This window comes from Carettochelys insculpta, chromosome 6, assembly GCF_033958435.1.
Source record: "Carettochelys insculpta isolate YL-2023 chromosome 6, ASM3395843v1, whole genome shotgun sequence".
Lineage (NCBI taxonomy): Eukaryota > Metazoa > Chordata > Testudines > Carettochelyidae > Carettochelys > Carettochelys insculpta.
Window position 1 is genome coordinate 120587498 of NC_134142.1, and position 13896 is coordinate 120601393.

At 58.0% G+C, this 13896-nt stretch overlaps 1 protein-coding gene across 1 annotated transcript; it reads left to right on the top strand.

Annotated features, from left to right (window-relative positions):
- Positions 1-3119: 3119 nt before the first annotated feature.
- Positions 3120-4723, top strand: TIMM10 (translocase of inner mitochondrial membrane 10). The gene is made up of 3 exons (XM_074998105.1): positions 3120-3268; positions 3559-3700; positions 4407-4723. The coding sequence occupies exons 2-3, from the start codon at positions 3630-3632 to the stop codon at positions 4606-4608; spliced, it is 273 nt and encodes a 90-aa protein (XP_074854206.1). The 5' UTR covers positions 3120-3268; positions 3559-3629; the 3' UTR covers positions 4609-4723.
- The last annotated feature ends 9173 nt before the right edge of the window (positions 4724-13896 follow it).

A 13896-nucleotide genomic window follows, 5' to 3' on the forward strand; every position in this document is an offset into this window, starting at 1 on the left:
TACTTTCATTCATTCCTTCCCCCACCCCCGGTGAGGGGGGCTGCACTCTGCCAGCGCGATGGGGGAACCCCTGGGGGGAGCCTGAGGGGCCCTGTAGAGACCCCCACCGGGCAGGGGAGGGGCCCCTCGTGCCGAGGTGGCAAATGGGGCTCCCACCCTGCCAGCACCAGGAGCCCCTCCCCCACCCCCAGTGCTGCCCCTGCTGCGTGGGCACCAGCTGCCCAGTTGGCACCAGAGCTGGAGCTAAGAGAGCCAGGGGGTGCCAGGTGGACCCTGCTCTCAGGGCTCTTACTTCCACAGGGCCGAGGGCCAGAGGGTTATCATCACCCCTCCCCCAGTCCTGGCATTGCTTGGGGAGCTCTGCCCCCCTGTGACCAGACTGAGGAATTACAGGTGCCCCCAGGGTAGCAGGGATTGAACCAGGCTCCTCTGGGTACACTCCAGTGGAGGGAAAGGAGCCCCTGCTCTGTTAGCCTAGGCTGGTGTGGTCAGCTCAGCCCCCACTGGAAGTGGACGAGGCCAGGTCCTGTTAGCTTTTCCCCCACCTCTGCATGGGGTCCCCCCACTCCGGAGCCTGGAGATTCAGGCACGTGGGGGCTGGGGCAGCCAGGAATCACTCCCCACTGCACAGGTGAGACACAACTTTCTGGCCAATCAGGAAGGAGATTCCCCCCCACCCCGTGCACACACCATAAATGCCTCTGGTGAGCATCTAGGCCAGGGGTCAGCAACCCCCGGCACTGCTACCCATGGCAAACAAGCCAATTTCCAATGGCACATGAGGGGGGGAGCTCAGCCCCCCTCCCCTCTCCCCATGTAGCTGGGGCCTTGTGCTGGGGCCAGCTGGGGCAAGGGCTGGGGCTGGAACCCCTGCAGGGGCATTTATCTGCCAAGATTTTCAGAGCACCAAGTGGAGAAAAATCAATGAATGTAACTCCTGAATACACTTCGGTAATTGGAGACCACACTGTGGAGACTGGCAGGGAAATGAGCAGTTTATGTTCACACACCAAAACATGCACCCAGGGAAACAAGACCTGGTCGCTCTCTTGTGCCAATACAAACAGCCATTACAGCACAGTGTGAGAGAGCCAGAAGAAATGCTACAGAGTATCAGTAGCTCAACAATGCTAGTGCTTTCATGTCATCGGGGGTGGAGGGGGAAAGTTCAGATCCCAGCAAGAAATGGCCCTTTGTAAACTAATTCTTGATACAACAATTGGGGCCGGGGGGGCGGGTCACGAGATGGCAACTCTACCTCACTGGAAGTCAGACTTAGTGACTTTTAAAAGTAACATCAGGGCTCCGTCCATACATAGATTTCAAAAGGTCAAATTTCACCACTCTGCTTCAGAAAAGTGCCGGTCCCTCCTCTAGGCCATTCAAGGTAGCACAAGGGGTCTCAGTCATCATGGACTCATACGGCTGGAAGGGACCTCAGGAGGTCATCTAGTCCAGCCCCCTGGTTCAAGTGGGATCAACCTCAACTAAGCCACCCCAGCTAGGACCTTGTCAAGCTGGGACTTAAAAACCTCTAGGGATGGAGAATCCACCACCTCTCTAGGCAACACATTCCAGTGCTTCACCTCCCGCCTGGTGAAGTAGTTTTTCCTAATATCCAACCTCCTCCTGCAACTCCAAGGGCAGACAGCTCCGAGGCCTGGCTCGCCGCATAGTGGGATGCTAGTTGGTTATAAGGCCACCATCCAAGGGGCAGAAGGCAAAGACAGGGGAGATCCCACCTAATTCAGCTTCCGGGCAAGTTGCAGTGCGGCTTTGTGTTTCAGGCTCAGCCACGCCCAGAGCCTCCCTCCTAAAGGCAAAAGCTACCTGCTCTAGAGGATAGAGCTGGGAACTCCGGGTCAGGAGAGCTGGGTTGTTCTGTCCTGATGTTGAACTCGGGCAGGTCCCTGCCTCATTCTGTGCCTCAGGTATCCCCATTTGTAACACAGGAGTGGGGCATGACTAGCTAGGCAGACACTGCTGAGGACAAACTGCCTGGCTCTGTATTTAGCCGGAGGACTGGACCGTCACTGGCTCAGGGGTAGATGGTCCTTTGCATCTAACGCAACAGCTGCCCAAGGACACTGAGCCCTGGGCACTTGTAAACAGCAGGCAGATGGTAACACTGGCAGCTGGGTGAGGGCATGTTCTTGTAATGTGTATAGTGGATTGACTGGGCAGGGCCCACACCAGCCCCACTGGCTGGGATGTTGGTTCCAGTTCTCCCACTGTGTGCTGCTGCTTTTCCCAGGGGCCAATGGGGCAGGTGCTGCCTGAGTCAAAGGGCAAGAAAGGCTGGTGGTACCCAGCAGTTTTTCCTGTAAGCTGAACGCTCGGGTGGCCGCCCAGCAGAGATGCAGGTGCCGCCCAGCTGATTAGCAGAGCGCCCACAGCCGGCAATGTGTGTGTCTATGGGTGGTGCACATCCACACAGGCCTTTGTGTGTCGAACAAAATTTATTCTGCCCCAGATGGAAAAAAATTGGTGCTCAGCCTGATGACGGCATAGGCAACGCCGGGTTCTGGTGGCTCTGCCCCTGCCCTGGTCCTGATACAGGGGACTCTGGGGGCCCCCCACCAGCCCCGTCTGTGATCACCCCATAGCCCGACAGGTCCCAATGTGATCAACCCCAACCTCCCCCCTTGTTACCTCCCAGCGACCACCCCCAGCCCAACCCCCCCATCTCCCAGCTGCTCCCCCCACAGCTCAGGGGGTTCCCGGGCTGCCCTAGAGCCTCTCTCGCTGCCACACCCGCCGTGGGGCTGTGCCCCTGCGTAGCGCTCCCCCTTCAGCTACGCTAGGCTCATCGGTCCTCCCGGCTTGTCTCGCAACCACTAGATCTTTATGGTAACATGGCAGCGCCCATCATGGCCTTCCCTTCCGGGATGTTCTAGCCTAGGTCCTCCGAGACCTCTATGCTCTAATTGGGTTCCCCTCCTTCCCCAGGACTCTGCGCTAGTCCCGGCACTTCTCTATGGTTCGGAGCTGGCCACTCTGGCCTCCTGCCTCGATCCTCCCTCTCCCTGGCGGGAAACTCTGGGGTAGCTGAGTCCGCCACATACCGGAAATACGCCCCTCCCTTCGCCTGACTCTATGGTAACTTGAGGAAAGAGGGGCCCATCGCACCGGAAACGCCTGCTCCCCACATGTTTCCGGGTGGCGGCTGGGAGGGGAACGCCTCGTTACTTCTCATTGGAGGAAAGCGGCTGCTGACCCCTGACCTCTGACTCCGGGGCTCAGTGACCTCCCCACGAGGAGCTCGGAGGTGAGGGGTCCTTGCTCGGCGCCTGGGGCTGACCCGGTCTTGGGGGGCAGGGGAAGGAGCGGAGCTGGGCCCCCCGTGGGACGTGCCCCCCCTCGGACCGGCCCCCCGGCCTGAGCCCCAGTGATCGGCTGGAGTCGGTCGGGACCGACGTGCAGCGGCGCCCCCTGGTCCTTGGGGGCGACCGTCGTGGCCTGGGGCTGCCCTGGGGGAGCGGTGGGGGCCCCGAGGGGCTGGGGAGGGCCACGCCGGGGCCCCGACTGGCGGCTGTGACGGGCTCTGTGTATTTTCAGGTGCAAGTCGCTGTCACCCCCCGCCCCCCCCCCCTCCCCACCGCTGGGACTCGCCGCTGGCTCGGGGCGCGATGGATCCGCTCAGGGCCCAGCAGCTGGCGGCCGAGCTGGAGGTGGAGATGATGGCCGACATGTACAACAGGTAACGAGCCCTCTCGCAGCTCCTTGGCAGGCCGGGTCGCGTCCCCCCAGAGTGCGGCTTGCTGGGGAGTCCTGGCTTTGACAGCTAGCAGGGGCCCTTGTCACCCTCTGAACTGGAGAGAGTCCAAGGCGGAGGCAGGAGAATGGCTAAAGGGTTAGAAAACCTCCTAGTGACAGGCGCAAGGAGCTCAGTCTGCTGAGCGTAACCGAGAGATGGTTACGGGCTGACTCGGTCAGTAGGTTGGTATTTGCCTGGGAAATGGACCCTTAGTAGTGAGGCGCCAAGCAGAGAACGGTCTAATATGATCCAGTGAGTGAAAGTTGAAGCTAAATAAATTCAGACTGGAACTAAGGTGTCAGATATCAATGGTGAGAGCAATTAACTATTGGAACGAGTTGCCAGAGGTCGTGGTGTACTCCCCTCAGTGAGGAGTTTTAAACCCACGTGCATCGTGATGAAGGTGAGTTGGGGGAGCTGTAGATGTCCTGGAATTGAGGATATGCCTTGGGACTGAGAGGAATTGGTAGATCCCAGAGCTGCACCAGCAGGTCCTGTAGGTTGTTATTCAGGGCACTGGCATAAAGCTGAGGAGGATGTGGAAGGAGGCCAGGGCTGGGATAATAGGAAGGTCTGTGGAGAGGAAGTAGGACTAGGCTCTCAGGGGCATCTGTGCATTCTCATGGTCTCCCCTTCCTTTGTGGCCCAGAATGACCAACGCCTGTCACCGGAAGTGTGTCCCTCCCCACTACAAGGAGGCTGAGCTCTCAAAGGGTGAGTCTGTTTGCCTGGACCGCTGTGTCTCCAAGTACCTGGACATCCATGAGCGCATGGGCAAGAAACTGACAGAGCTCTCCATGCAGGACGAGGAGCTGATGAAGAGGATGCAGCAGGGGGCGGGGCCGGCATAGGGACTTCCTCTTGCACATGGACAGCGGGCATAATGGCGTTGTATCCCCCCTCATTGCAACCTGGACTCTCCCCTGTGCCCCCTTCCCCAAATAAAACCTCTGCAGTGGGAAGTGAGCTAGACCTGCAAGGACATTTCGGAGAGCTGGGATATAACAACTGCATGTTTTGCCCCCCAACACACCCCTGCCGTATGGCCTTGCTCCGTCCCTGGACGGATATCCCGATTTGCCCTGTCCAGCTGATTCTCCCATTTAACAGGCCGATCCCAAGGGAACTGAGTCTATGTCTGTACTTGTACCAGCTCATGGGAGGAAAGGGTTAATCGAGCTTGTTCCCAGGGGAAGGGGAGTAGATCTGTGGGGGGCCAGTTTGGTATCTGGCTGCCTTTTCCTCTGCCTGTACCCCAGTGTGGCTCGCAGGAGGGCAGCCTTTTAGGCCAAGAGCCACCTTTGAACAGGGAAATTGTATGGCAGGCCATAAATATTTCTTGGCCCGACCGTCTCCCAGTGCTAGATTAGCCCTGCGTCAAGGGGTGTGCCTTGGGGCCCCAGCCAACTGGGGGCCATGGAAAAATGCGCACCCTGCTCCTGCTACCAACCCTGACCTCCCACCCAGTGTTGCAGGTGGGAAGCAGCAGGTGGAGTGGGGCAGGCACCTGACCATACTCCCCAGCGGGAGCTCAAGGGCTGGAAGGAGAGGTCTGAAGGGCGGCTGCAGCCTGTGAGTCCTGGTTTGCACCCACCTCCCACTGATCTAGGGGGCACTTCGTCGCTGGGTTGGAGGCATTTCTTCCTGGTGCCCTGCAAAGCTCTGCCCCTTCCGTTGTGCTCACTAAGAGATTAATTTCCACGTGTCGACGGGAGACGTGTGAAATGGAACTATCTGGGCTCGGCAGTCGACCCCGTATGCCCCAGTAGTGCGAGGAGTATGTGAGGTTGAGGGGAGAGTCGGCCTCCCTCTGTGAGGAGGGCCAGGGAAGTCGATTTTCAGATAAGCGGCTCCTAGCTAGGCAATTGCAGTAGCTGGAGTTGCATATCTGCAGTCGACTTTAAGCTCTAGCATAGATCTGGCCTGAATCCCCTTGGTGCTGGGAGCGTGGATCATAGAACACTAGAACTGGAAGGGACCTCGAGAGGTCGTTGAGTCCAGTCCACTGCCCTCATGGCAGGCCCAAGCACCGTCTGCCATCCCGGATAAGTGTCTGTCTGACCTGCTCTTAAATATCTCCAGTGATGGAGATTCCACAACCTCCCCAGGCAATTTATTCCACTGTTTAACGGCCTGGACAGTTAGGAACCTTTTCCTAATGTCCAACCTAAACCTCCCTTGCTGCAGTTTAAGCCTATTGCTCCTTGTCCTGTCCTCACAGGCCAAGGAGAACAATTCTCCCCCCTCCCTGTAACATTCTTTTAGGTACTTGAAAACCACTAACACATCCCCTCTCAGTCTTCTCTTTTCTACACTAACCAAACCCCGTGCGTTTGTCTTCCCTCCTAGCTCATGGTCTCTAGACCTTTGCCCATTCTTGTTGCTCTTCCCTGGACCTTCTTCAGTTTCTCCACCTTCTTTCTTGAAACGTGGTGCCCAGGGCCGGACACAATCCTCCAGCTGAGGCCTGACCAGTTTGGATGAGGCTCTCCCTGCAGGTATTCTTTCACTTCCTGTCCCAAACTCCAAGGCTTCGTCTACACGAGCCGCTTCCTTTCGGAGGGGGCACGGTAATGAGCGAGTTGGGATAATGCTAATACCTCATTATGCCTCATTAGTGTAATGGCAGCTACGGCAATTCGAAAGTGCCTCTTTCAAATCATGCACTGCCCAGGTAGCCGGGGGCCTTTCGAAACGATCCCCCGGGCTTCGAAAGCCCCGTCTTCCTAAAACCAAATAGGAAGACGGGGCTTTCGAAGCCCAAGGGGTCCTTTCAAAAGGCCTCGGCTACACAGCAGCGCACGATTAGAAAAGGGTCCCTTTTGGATCATGCGTGGCTGCCATTGTGCTAATGAGGCACTGCATATTCATGGCAGCGCCTCATTAGCATCTTCTGACCTCGCTCATTACTATGCCTTTTCCGAAAGGAAGGGGCTGGCGTAGACGTAGCCCTCGTGCGGTGGTGTCCACAAGGGACGTAAGGGATTGCCACGGCCCCCTCCCTGCCCCAGGCCAGGTGCCTTCCTGCCAGGCGCCCCCTCCCAATTACTCTCAGAAACCACCCCAGAACGTGGCTGGAGCCGGCTTCTCCACAGCCCCTGCCACGCACTCGTCCCACCACAGCGTGAGGTGTGTGCGTGGAGTGGCCAGAGGGGGGCCCCACGTGTGCGGCTCTCCTGAGCCGCTCTTCGCCCCACTGCCCTGTTTGCCACACGTGGTGAAGGGGGAGCGTATTGGACACTGCTGTGCTAGCGGGTGAGTGTCTCTCCTCAAGCCCGGCCCACTCCAGAGGTGGCTGCAGATCCATGCCAGCCTGGAGGAACTTCTCCCTTATTTCCTCCTGCCTAGCCCAGGTGCCAGTGGTGCCTTGTGTGCCCACGAGGGGGCAGGCTGGGCCCTGTCGAGCACGTGGGTTGCAGCAACCATGTGGGTCTAACAGCTCCTGGCTGTGGTGCGTGTTTTACAACCCAGGATATTCTCTCCTTCCGATGCTGACCGCAGGTTAATTACACGGCAGCTCTGTTTAGCCAGAGGCTGAGTTCTTCTGTCCCAGCTGCTGACAGAGCAGCAGTGGATTAAAAGGCAGCAGCTGGGAGTTATTTTTAATACCCCCTGACGTGACCTTTGGGAGGTTTGGTTCATGCTGGCCTCTGGCGGGGGAAACCTAAGAGCAATGGGCTGTAATACTAGGGAGGCTGCCTGTGTTGGAAAGCTGCGGGGGGCTGCCTGGCTTCTTTAACCTGACCTGCCTAACACTGACTCAAGGGCTTCCCTGAGTTAGTTCCCCCTGGAAGCAGAGCAGATCTGGGAGCCAAACATCCCAGCTGGAGTGTCAGCTGGGAGCTCGTTCCCAGGTTAACCCCCCTGATGCATCATTGCTGCTCTGAATTCCTCTTGCTACTGGTGCTCAAGTTGTGGGTCCAGACCCTGCCCTACTGCTTATGGCTTCAGCTGGGGGGCACGGAGGTTACAGACCCCAGGGCTGGGAGTGGGCTCAGGCCTCCATCCCTCCCTCCTGGGATGGTAGAACAACTTCTGCTGGCAAGAGGAGAACTCGGTTTAATTCCTTTAGCTTCACCTTCCAGCCAGAGCAACTTGGTCATTCTGGGGCTGCTGGCCTGGGGTCTGAGGCTTCCCAGAATGGACCGCTCCCAGGTCCTATTTAATCCTGGCCGGGGCACAGCCTGCGGGGGACACAGCTGTACAACTCGGGCATTCACATGGGCAGCATGGAGCCAGCTTATCTCCACCCACCGCTTTCCCCTCCCTGCAGAGCTATCTCCAGCACCCCTGCAAAGGGTTTGCAGTGAAGATAAACAGGTGGTGGGTTCTCAGGCACAGTTCCTGGCAAGCGCTCCTCTGGTGGGAAGTAGTGCTGATTGCAGGGCGCTCTCCCATGCCAGGCTGCAGCCTCGGGCTGTACCAGCAAAGGGACGTTCCCCGCCCGGTCTGTGTGTGTTTGCCTGGCTGTAAAAGATTGCCCCCTAGCCCCGCCGGCCTAGCTCTGCCCAGGGTACACAGCCATGATGCAGGGATTGGGGTGGAAAGGTGTGTCAGGATGCCTGGAGGGCAGCGTCCTCCCTTCTCCCCCAGAGCCAGGGCGGGGTGCGGCTGTGGAGGGAGGGGTGCAGACGTGTGTCGGGGCTGGAGGCTGTGGCTCAGGACAGACCTATGGCCAAGTGCTGAGGGGGTGGGCCAGGGCAGAGCAGTAGTGGGTGCAATCATGCTGAGGCTGGGGACAGGGCAGGGTTGGGGCTGGGCAGCCCTCTCCGCCCCTCTGGGAGCTGGCCTGGCCTCTGTGCCCCTGAACGTCCCTCTGGGGGGGTAGAGTTGGGGGTCCTTTGCTGTGGCGGGTGAGGGCTCCAATCTGCCTCCGTCCTCAGGGTGGTGCCGGTAGATCAGCACTGGCAGCCAGATGTTTGTGGTTACTCCCCGGGCTGTGGGTGGGAGCCGAGGGAGTGCTGGAGAAGGATTCTGGTGGGGATCACGCCCACAGCTGGCAGGGCTGGGGACGGGGGTGGGGCTGATGGCAGAGAGGCAGAGGTGCTAAGTACCCACCCCAGCGGCGTGTTCAGCCCCTCGCCCAGGGCTGCCTGCCTGGTGGAGCCAGAGCGGAGGGTTTAAGGAGGAAGAGATCTGCCCTCCTTCGGAGGCTCAGAGCCAGGGGGACTCCAGCCCCCGCCTAAGTGGGCCCCCTCCTTCGGGGGCTCAGAGCCAGGGGGACTCCAGCCCTGGCCTAGATGAGCCCTGAGGGTTCATTGCTCCCAAATAAAAATGATACCGAGTTCTAGCTCCATTTGCTCCCACTTTGAGCCACTGGCATGAGACGGGGCCGGAGAAGCCCCAGGGGAAGGAGGCTACATGTGGGTGGAGTGAGGGCCCAGCCAACAGGCGTGGGCGGCTGTGGGCGGCAGGGCAGGAATGGGGGCAGGCTCTGAACGCCCTTCTCCCCAGTGCAGTGGGGATGCTGTGCTCTATAGTGGTTTCATACAGCCCCAGAGTGGGGCAGGGGAGCCTGCCCCGGTGTGGCGGGTTGTGGGAGGAGTGGGCACTCGGAGCTGCAACCTGATGCCAGCTGGTGACTGGATGACACCTGGGGGGGAGCAGGGCACCTCACCAGCTGCACTGTGCCACCCATCGGCCATGCCCACCGGAGCCCCGTGCTCAGCCAAGGCTACAGGGCAGGTGTTTGCTGCCTGCGGCATCTCCCCAGCCCTGCTACGGCCCCCACTGGAGCCGTTAACCTGTCCTCCGGGTGTGCGGAGGTCCACAGGCTGCCTGGGTGGGACAGCTGCCTGCTTCCTGGCCGTGAATGGCTCTGGTCACAGGCTGGGGGAGCTGCCCTGCTCCAGCCCTTAACCACCCCTTCGACACTGCATTGTTACCCGCTGGGGAAGGAGGATGGTGTTCTCAGGGCAGGCAAGGGGACCTCGGTGCGACTGTCATGCGTCTGTTGGAGCCTCAGCAGCACTGGAAAAAGGAAGGACCAGAACAGTGACACATCCGCTCACCAGGGCATGGACGCCAGGCACCTGTGCCCCAGAGGGAGCTGGATTGCCCCAGCTCTGCGTGGCTGGAGCCCAGAGGGCTGGGAAGGTGGGGGCGGGGCAGGAGAGCTGGTGGCAGGAACTGTGCTCCCCTAAGGCCCCCTGTGCCCTGACAGCTGAGTACTAAGCCCCGTTGCCATGGCAATACCGAGGGGGAGCAGACAAGGGGGGTTCCTGGGGGAGAGCAGGGTGGCCAGGTGGCCTGGCCTGAAGGAAGGGTGAGACCCTCTGGGGGTCAGGCTCATTGACAGGTTCCCCTAAGACAACGTTTCCTGAGTTCATTTGGCGATGGAACCCTTTTGCAGAACCCCATTCCCAGGCTCTACCCCGCCTTGGCCCCCAACCCCACCCCCTATCTCCAGGCTCTACCCCTGTCAGCCCCCCAACCCCACTCCCCATCTCCAGGCTCTACCCCCCCCAGCCCCAACCCTGCCCCCTCATTTCCAGGCTCTACCTCCCCTTGGCCCCCAACCCTGCCCCCCCATCTCCAGGATCTACTCCCCCCAGCCCGCCCCCAACCCCACCCCCCATCTCCAGGCTCTACCTCCCCAGCCCCAACCCTGCCCCCCCATTTCCAGGATCTACCCCCCCTTGGCCTCCAACGCAGCCCCCCATTTCCAGGCTCTACCTCCCCCTTGGCCCCCAACCCTGCCCCCCCATCTCCAGGATCTACTCCCCCTCAACCCCCCCAAACCCCACCCCCCCATCTCCAGGCTCTACCCCCCCTCGGCCCCCAACCCCGCCCCCCATCCCCAGGATTAACTCCTCTCAGCCCCAAACCAGCCTCTGGGATTAACCCATCCATGGCGCTGGCTGGGGAGCCTATGCTGGGTGGCAACGGGTGCCCAGCAGAAGGAAGGCCGGTGTGGAGGTGTTCCGTTGGCGGGGGCGAGCTGAGCCATGCCCGTCGGAGGGGTGTGGCCGCTTGGGTAGCGAGGCGAGCGAGGGGCTCTCTGCGACTTCCTGCCCTGCCGCCACTGAAATAATGGAACTACATTCAGTTGGTTTAATGGCTGGATCCCTCCTGCTGGCCATTAAACCAATTAAATTTAGTTCTGCTGTTTCAGTGGTGGCAGGGCAGGGAGCCTGTTCCAAAGCTGGGGGTGTAGCACAGAGCCTGTGGCCATGCACACAGTCGCACACAACCATAAACAACCCATGCACAAGAACACACATACAGACACAGTGGACAGCCACGCCCCATGCACAGTCGCGCACACAACCTCCTACACCCCAAGCACAGCTATAGAGATACGAACACACTGTGCGCAACCACACGCTATGCAGTCAGACGTGTCACCAGAAACACCCCATGCACAACCACTGTTACAGGCATGCCCCAGGCACAGTCACACACGGAACCACAAACACCTCCTGCACAACTACACAGGTACCCACACACCCTGCAGTCACAACCACACTCTCCAGAGCCACAAACCCCGTGCGCAACCACATCTAAACTACCATGACTCTGGGAGAGAGAGACACCTGTGTGCACACCCCAAGCACAGTTGCACATACCCAATGAACAACCACATGTGCGCAACCTCCTACAGCCACATACGCCTGTGTACACACAAACACCGTGTTCACCCACCCACCCTACACAACAACACATGCACTCACTCTTCAGTCACCACCATATGCACACCCACACACACCCACGGCCCATAACCCCCCAGGCCAGCTGGGGAGGAGGCACCCACGGCTGGCACCTGGGGATCGCAAGGTTGAGCTGTAGGTTGTGTTTGCACAGCTGGACTCGTTGCAGCAGCTCAGCTCTGGTCCGTGGCCGATGAGGAAATGAGGAAGGGCCCTAACTGATAGGGTGATGCCCCACAACCTGAGTGGAGATATACCAGTCTGTCTCTTAGAGGTAGGAGGGACCTTAAGAAGACATTGAGTCCAATCCCCTCCAGGGCCTATCACCCTCCCTGGCTGATTTTGTTTCCCTTCCTTTAAATCTATTTGTCCCACCTCCTTAAATGGCCCCCTCAAGAGTTGAGCTCACACCTCTGGGTTCAGCAGGCCAGTGCTCAAACCAGCCAGCTATCCCTCCCCTCAGTACCTGGCTCCTCCCCACTGCTCCCTGAGGTGTGATCTTGGCACTTCTCAAAGCAACCCCCCACTGGTGAGATCTGCCAGCCCCCTGTATAGGGTCAGCCACCCTCTGCCCCCTGATGTGTTCCTGGCTTCTCCCTGCCCCACTTTCTTCTCTCTCCTCTGGCTCCCCACACCCTTCTCCCAGGGTGAAAGCAGACACTGGACTTACCTGGTGCATCCTGCACCTGCCCCTCCTCCTCAGCAAGGCAGGAGTAGTGACCACTGAGAAGGGGTGGGGCCTCGAGTGGAGGGGCGGGGCCTCAAGTGGAGGGGGTGTGCCCTCGAGTGGAGCAGGTGGGGCTATAAGCAGAACATTCCCCCCCACAGCCAGTCCTTCGTGGCCTGTGAGTGGCAGCCCCTGGGCCTTTTAAGTCACTGGGCCCCAGGGCAGTCGCCCCTTTTTTGACCCCCGTGTCAGCAGCCCTGCTGGGAGGATCCACTTTAATGTCACAGCTCTATTGGCAGGGCCACCACTCTGGAGGAGAAAGTCAGCCAAGGCCGGCCCAGTGACTGATTCCCGTCAGAGTCCCACATCAGCCCTCAGTCACCTCTGCTCTCTCTTCCCTCCACTCCTTCCAACTCTCTCTCCTGGGACCGTTTGTTCTTTCCTGGCTCTCACTCTCTTGTCTGTTCCCCTTTTCATTCACTCTTTCCTCCCTTTTCTGATGTGGTCTTCACTGCATTGTTCATTCCTTAGGAACACAAGAACGGCCACACTGGGTCAGACCAGAGGCCCATCAAGCTCAGTATCCTGTCTTCCGACAGTGGCCAATGCCAGGTGCCCTAGGGGGAATGAACAGAACAGGGAATCATCAAGCGATCAATTCCCTGTCACCCATTTCCAGCCTCTGGCAAACAGAGGCTGGGGACACCCTCCGTGCCCATCCTGGCTAACAGCCATTGATGGTGGACCTATCTCCCATGAATTTATCTAGTTCTTTTTAAACTGTACTACAGTCTCGACCTTCACAACATCCTCCGGCAAGGAGTTCCACAGGTTAACTGTGTGTTGTATGAAAAAATATTTCCCATTGTTTGTTTTAAACCTGTGGCCCATTCATTTGATTTGGTGACCCCTAGTTCCTGTGTTGTGAGAAGGAGTAAATAACAATTCCTTGGTTATTTTCTCCACACCAGTCATGATTTTATATACGTCTGTCCTATCCCCCCTTAATCGCCTTTTTTCCAAGCTAAAAAGTCCCAGTCTTATTAATCTCTCCTCACATGGCAGACGTTCCACACCCTTATTCATTTTTGTTGCCCTCTTCTGAATCTTTTCCGATTCCAATATATCTTTTTTGAGATGGGGCAACCACATCTGTGTAGCACCCCTAAATTGCTAAGTATATTTTAACAGAGCTTTGTATTCCTATGTATCTTGGTCTCACCCTGTATTACCCTGTATCTTTTTAATAGGCCACAGAATTTTGTATTACTTTTTAGATCTGTTGTTTTATATGCTGCTTGCTACCTTTGTATTGTCCTTTCTATTGGTTATTTTATATTCATAAGGCACTTTGTACCAGACTCCATATTGTACCTAAACCTCCATTTTACTCTTGTATGAACCTGTAACCTTGTGCTGTCTCTGTGTGAGAATGGGTGTGTGTGAGATGCATCTGGCAGTGTGAATGTGGACGCTTAGAGAGTTACCCTCTGGAGCCAGCCTGTCTGGACAACAAAGACTTTGAGGCTGAAGGACAATAAAAACGGGACTCTACAGCAGTGACCCACCCAGGGAGGAAGATTAAGTCCCATCTGTAGGTGATGAGTCACACAGAAACCTGGGGCAGTGGGAAAGGATCAAACCCGTCTGCCATTGACTGGTGACTCGTGGTGCCTGGGGCAGTGGGACAGAACTAGGACTGTGGACTAAGAGCTCTAAAAGATACATGCCTCCCTACAGAATTGGGTTCCTCTTCCTATCTTGTCAACATTGGAGCCTTGATCCGGATCAACAGAACCTGGCTCCACCCTCACCTCTAATCC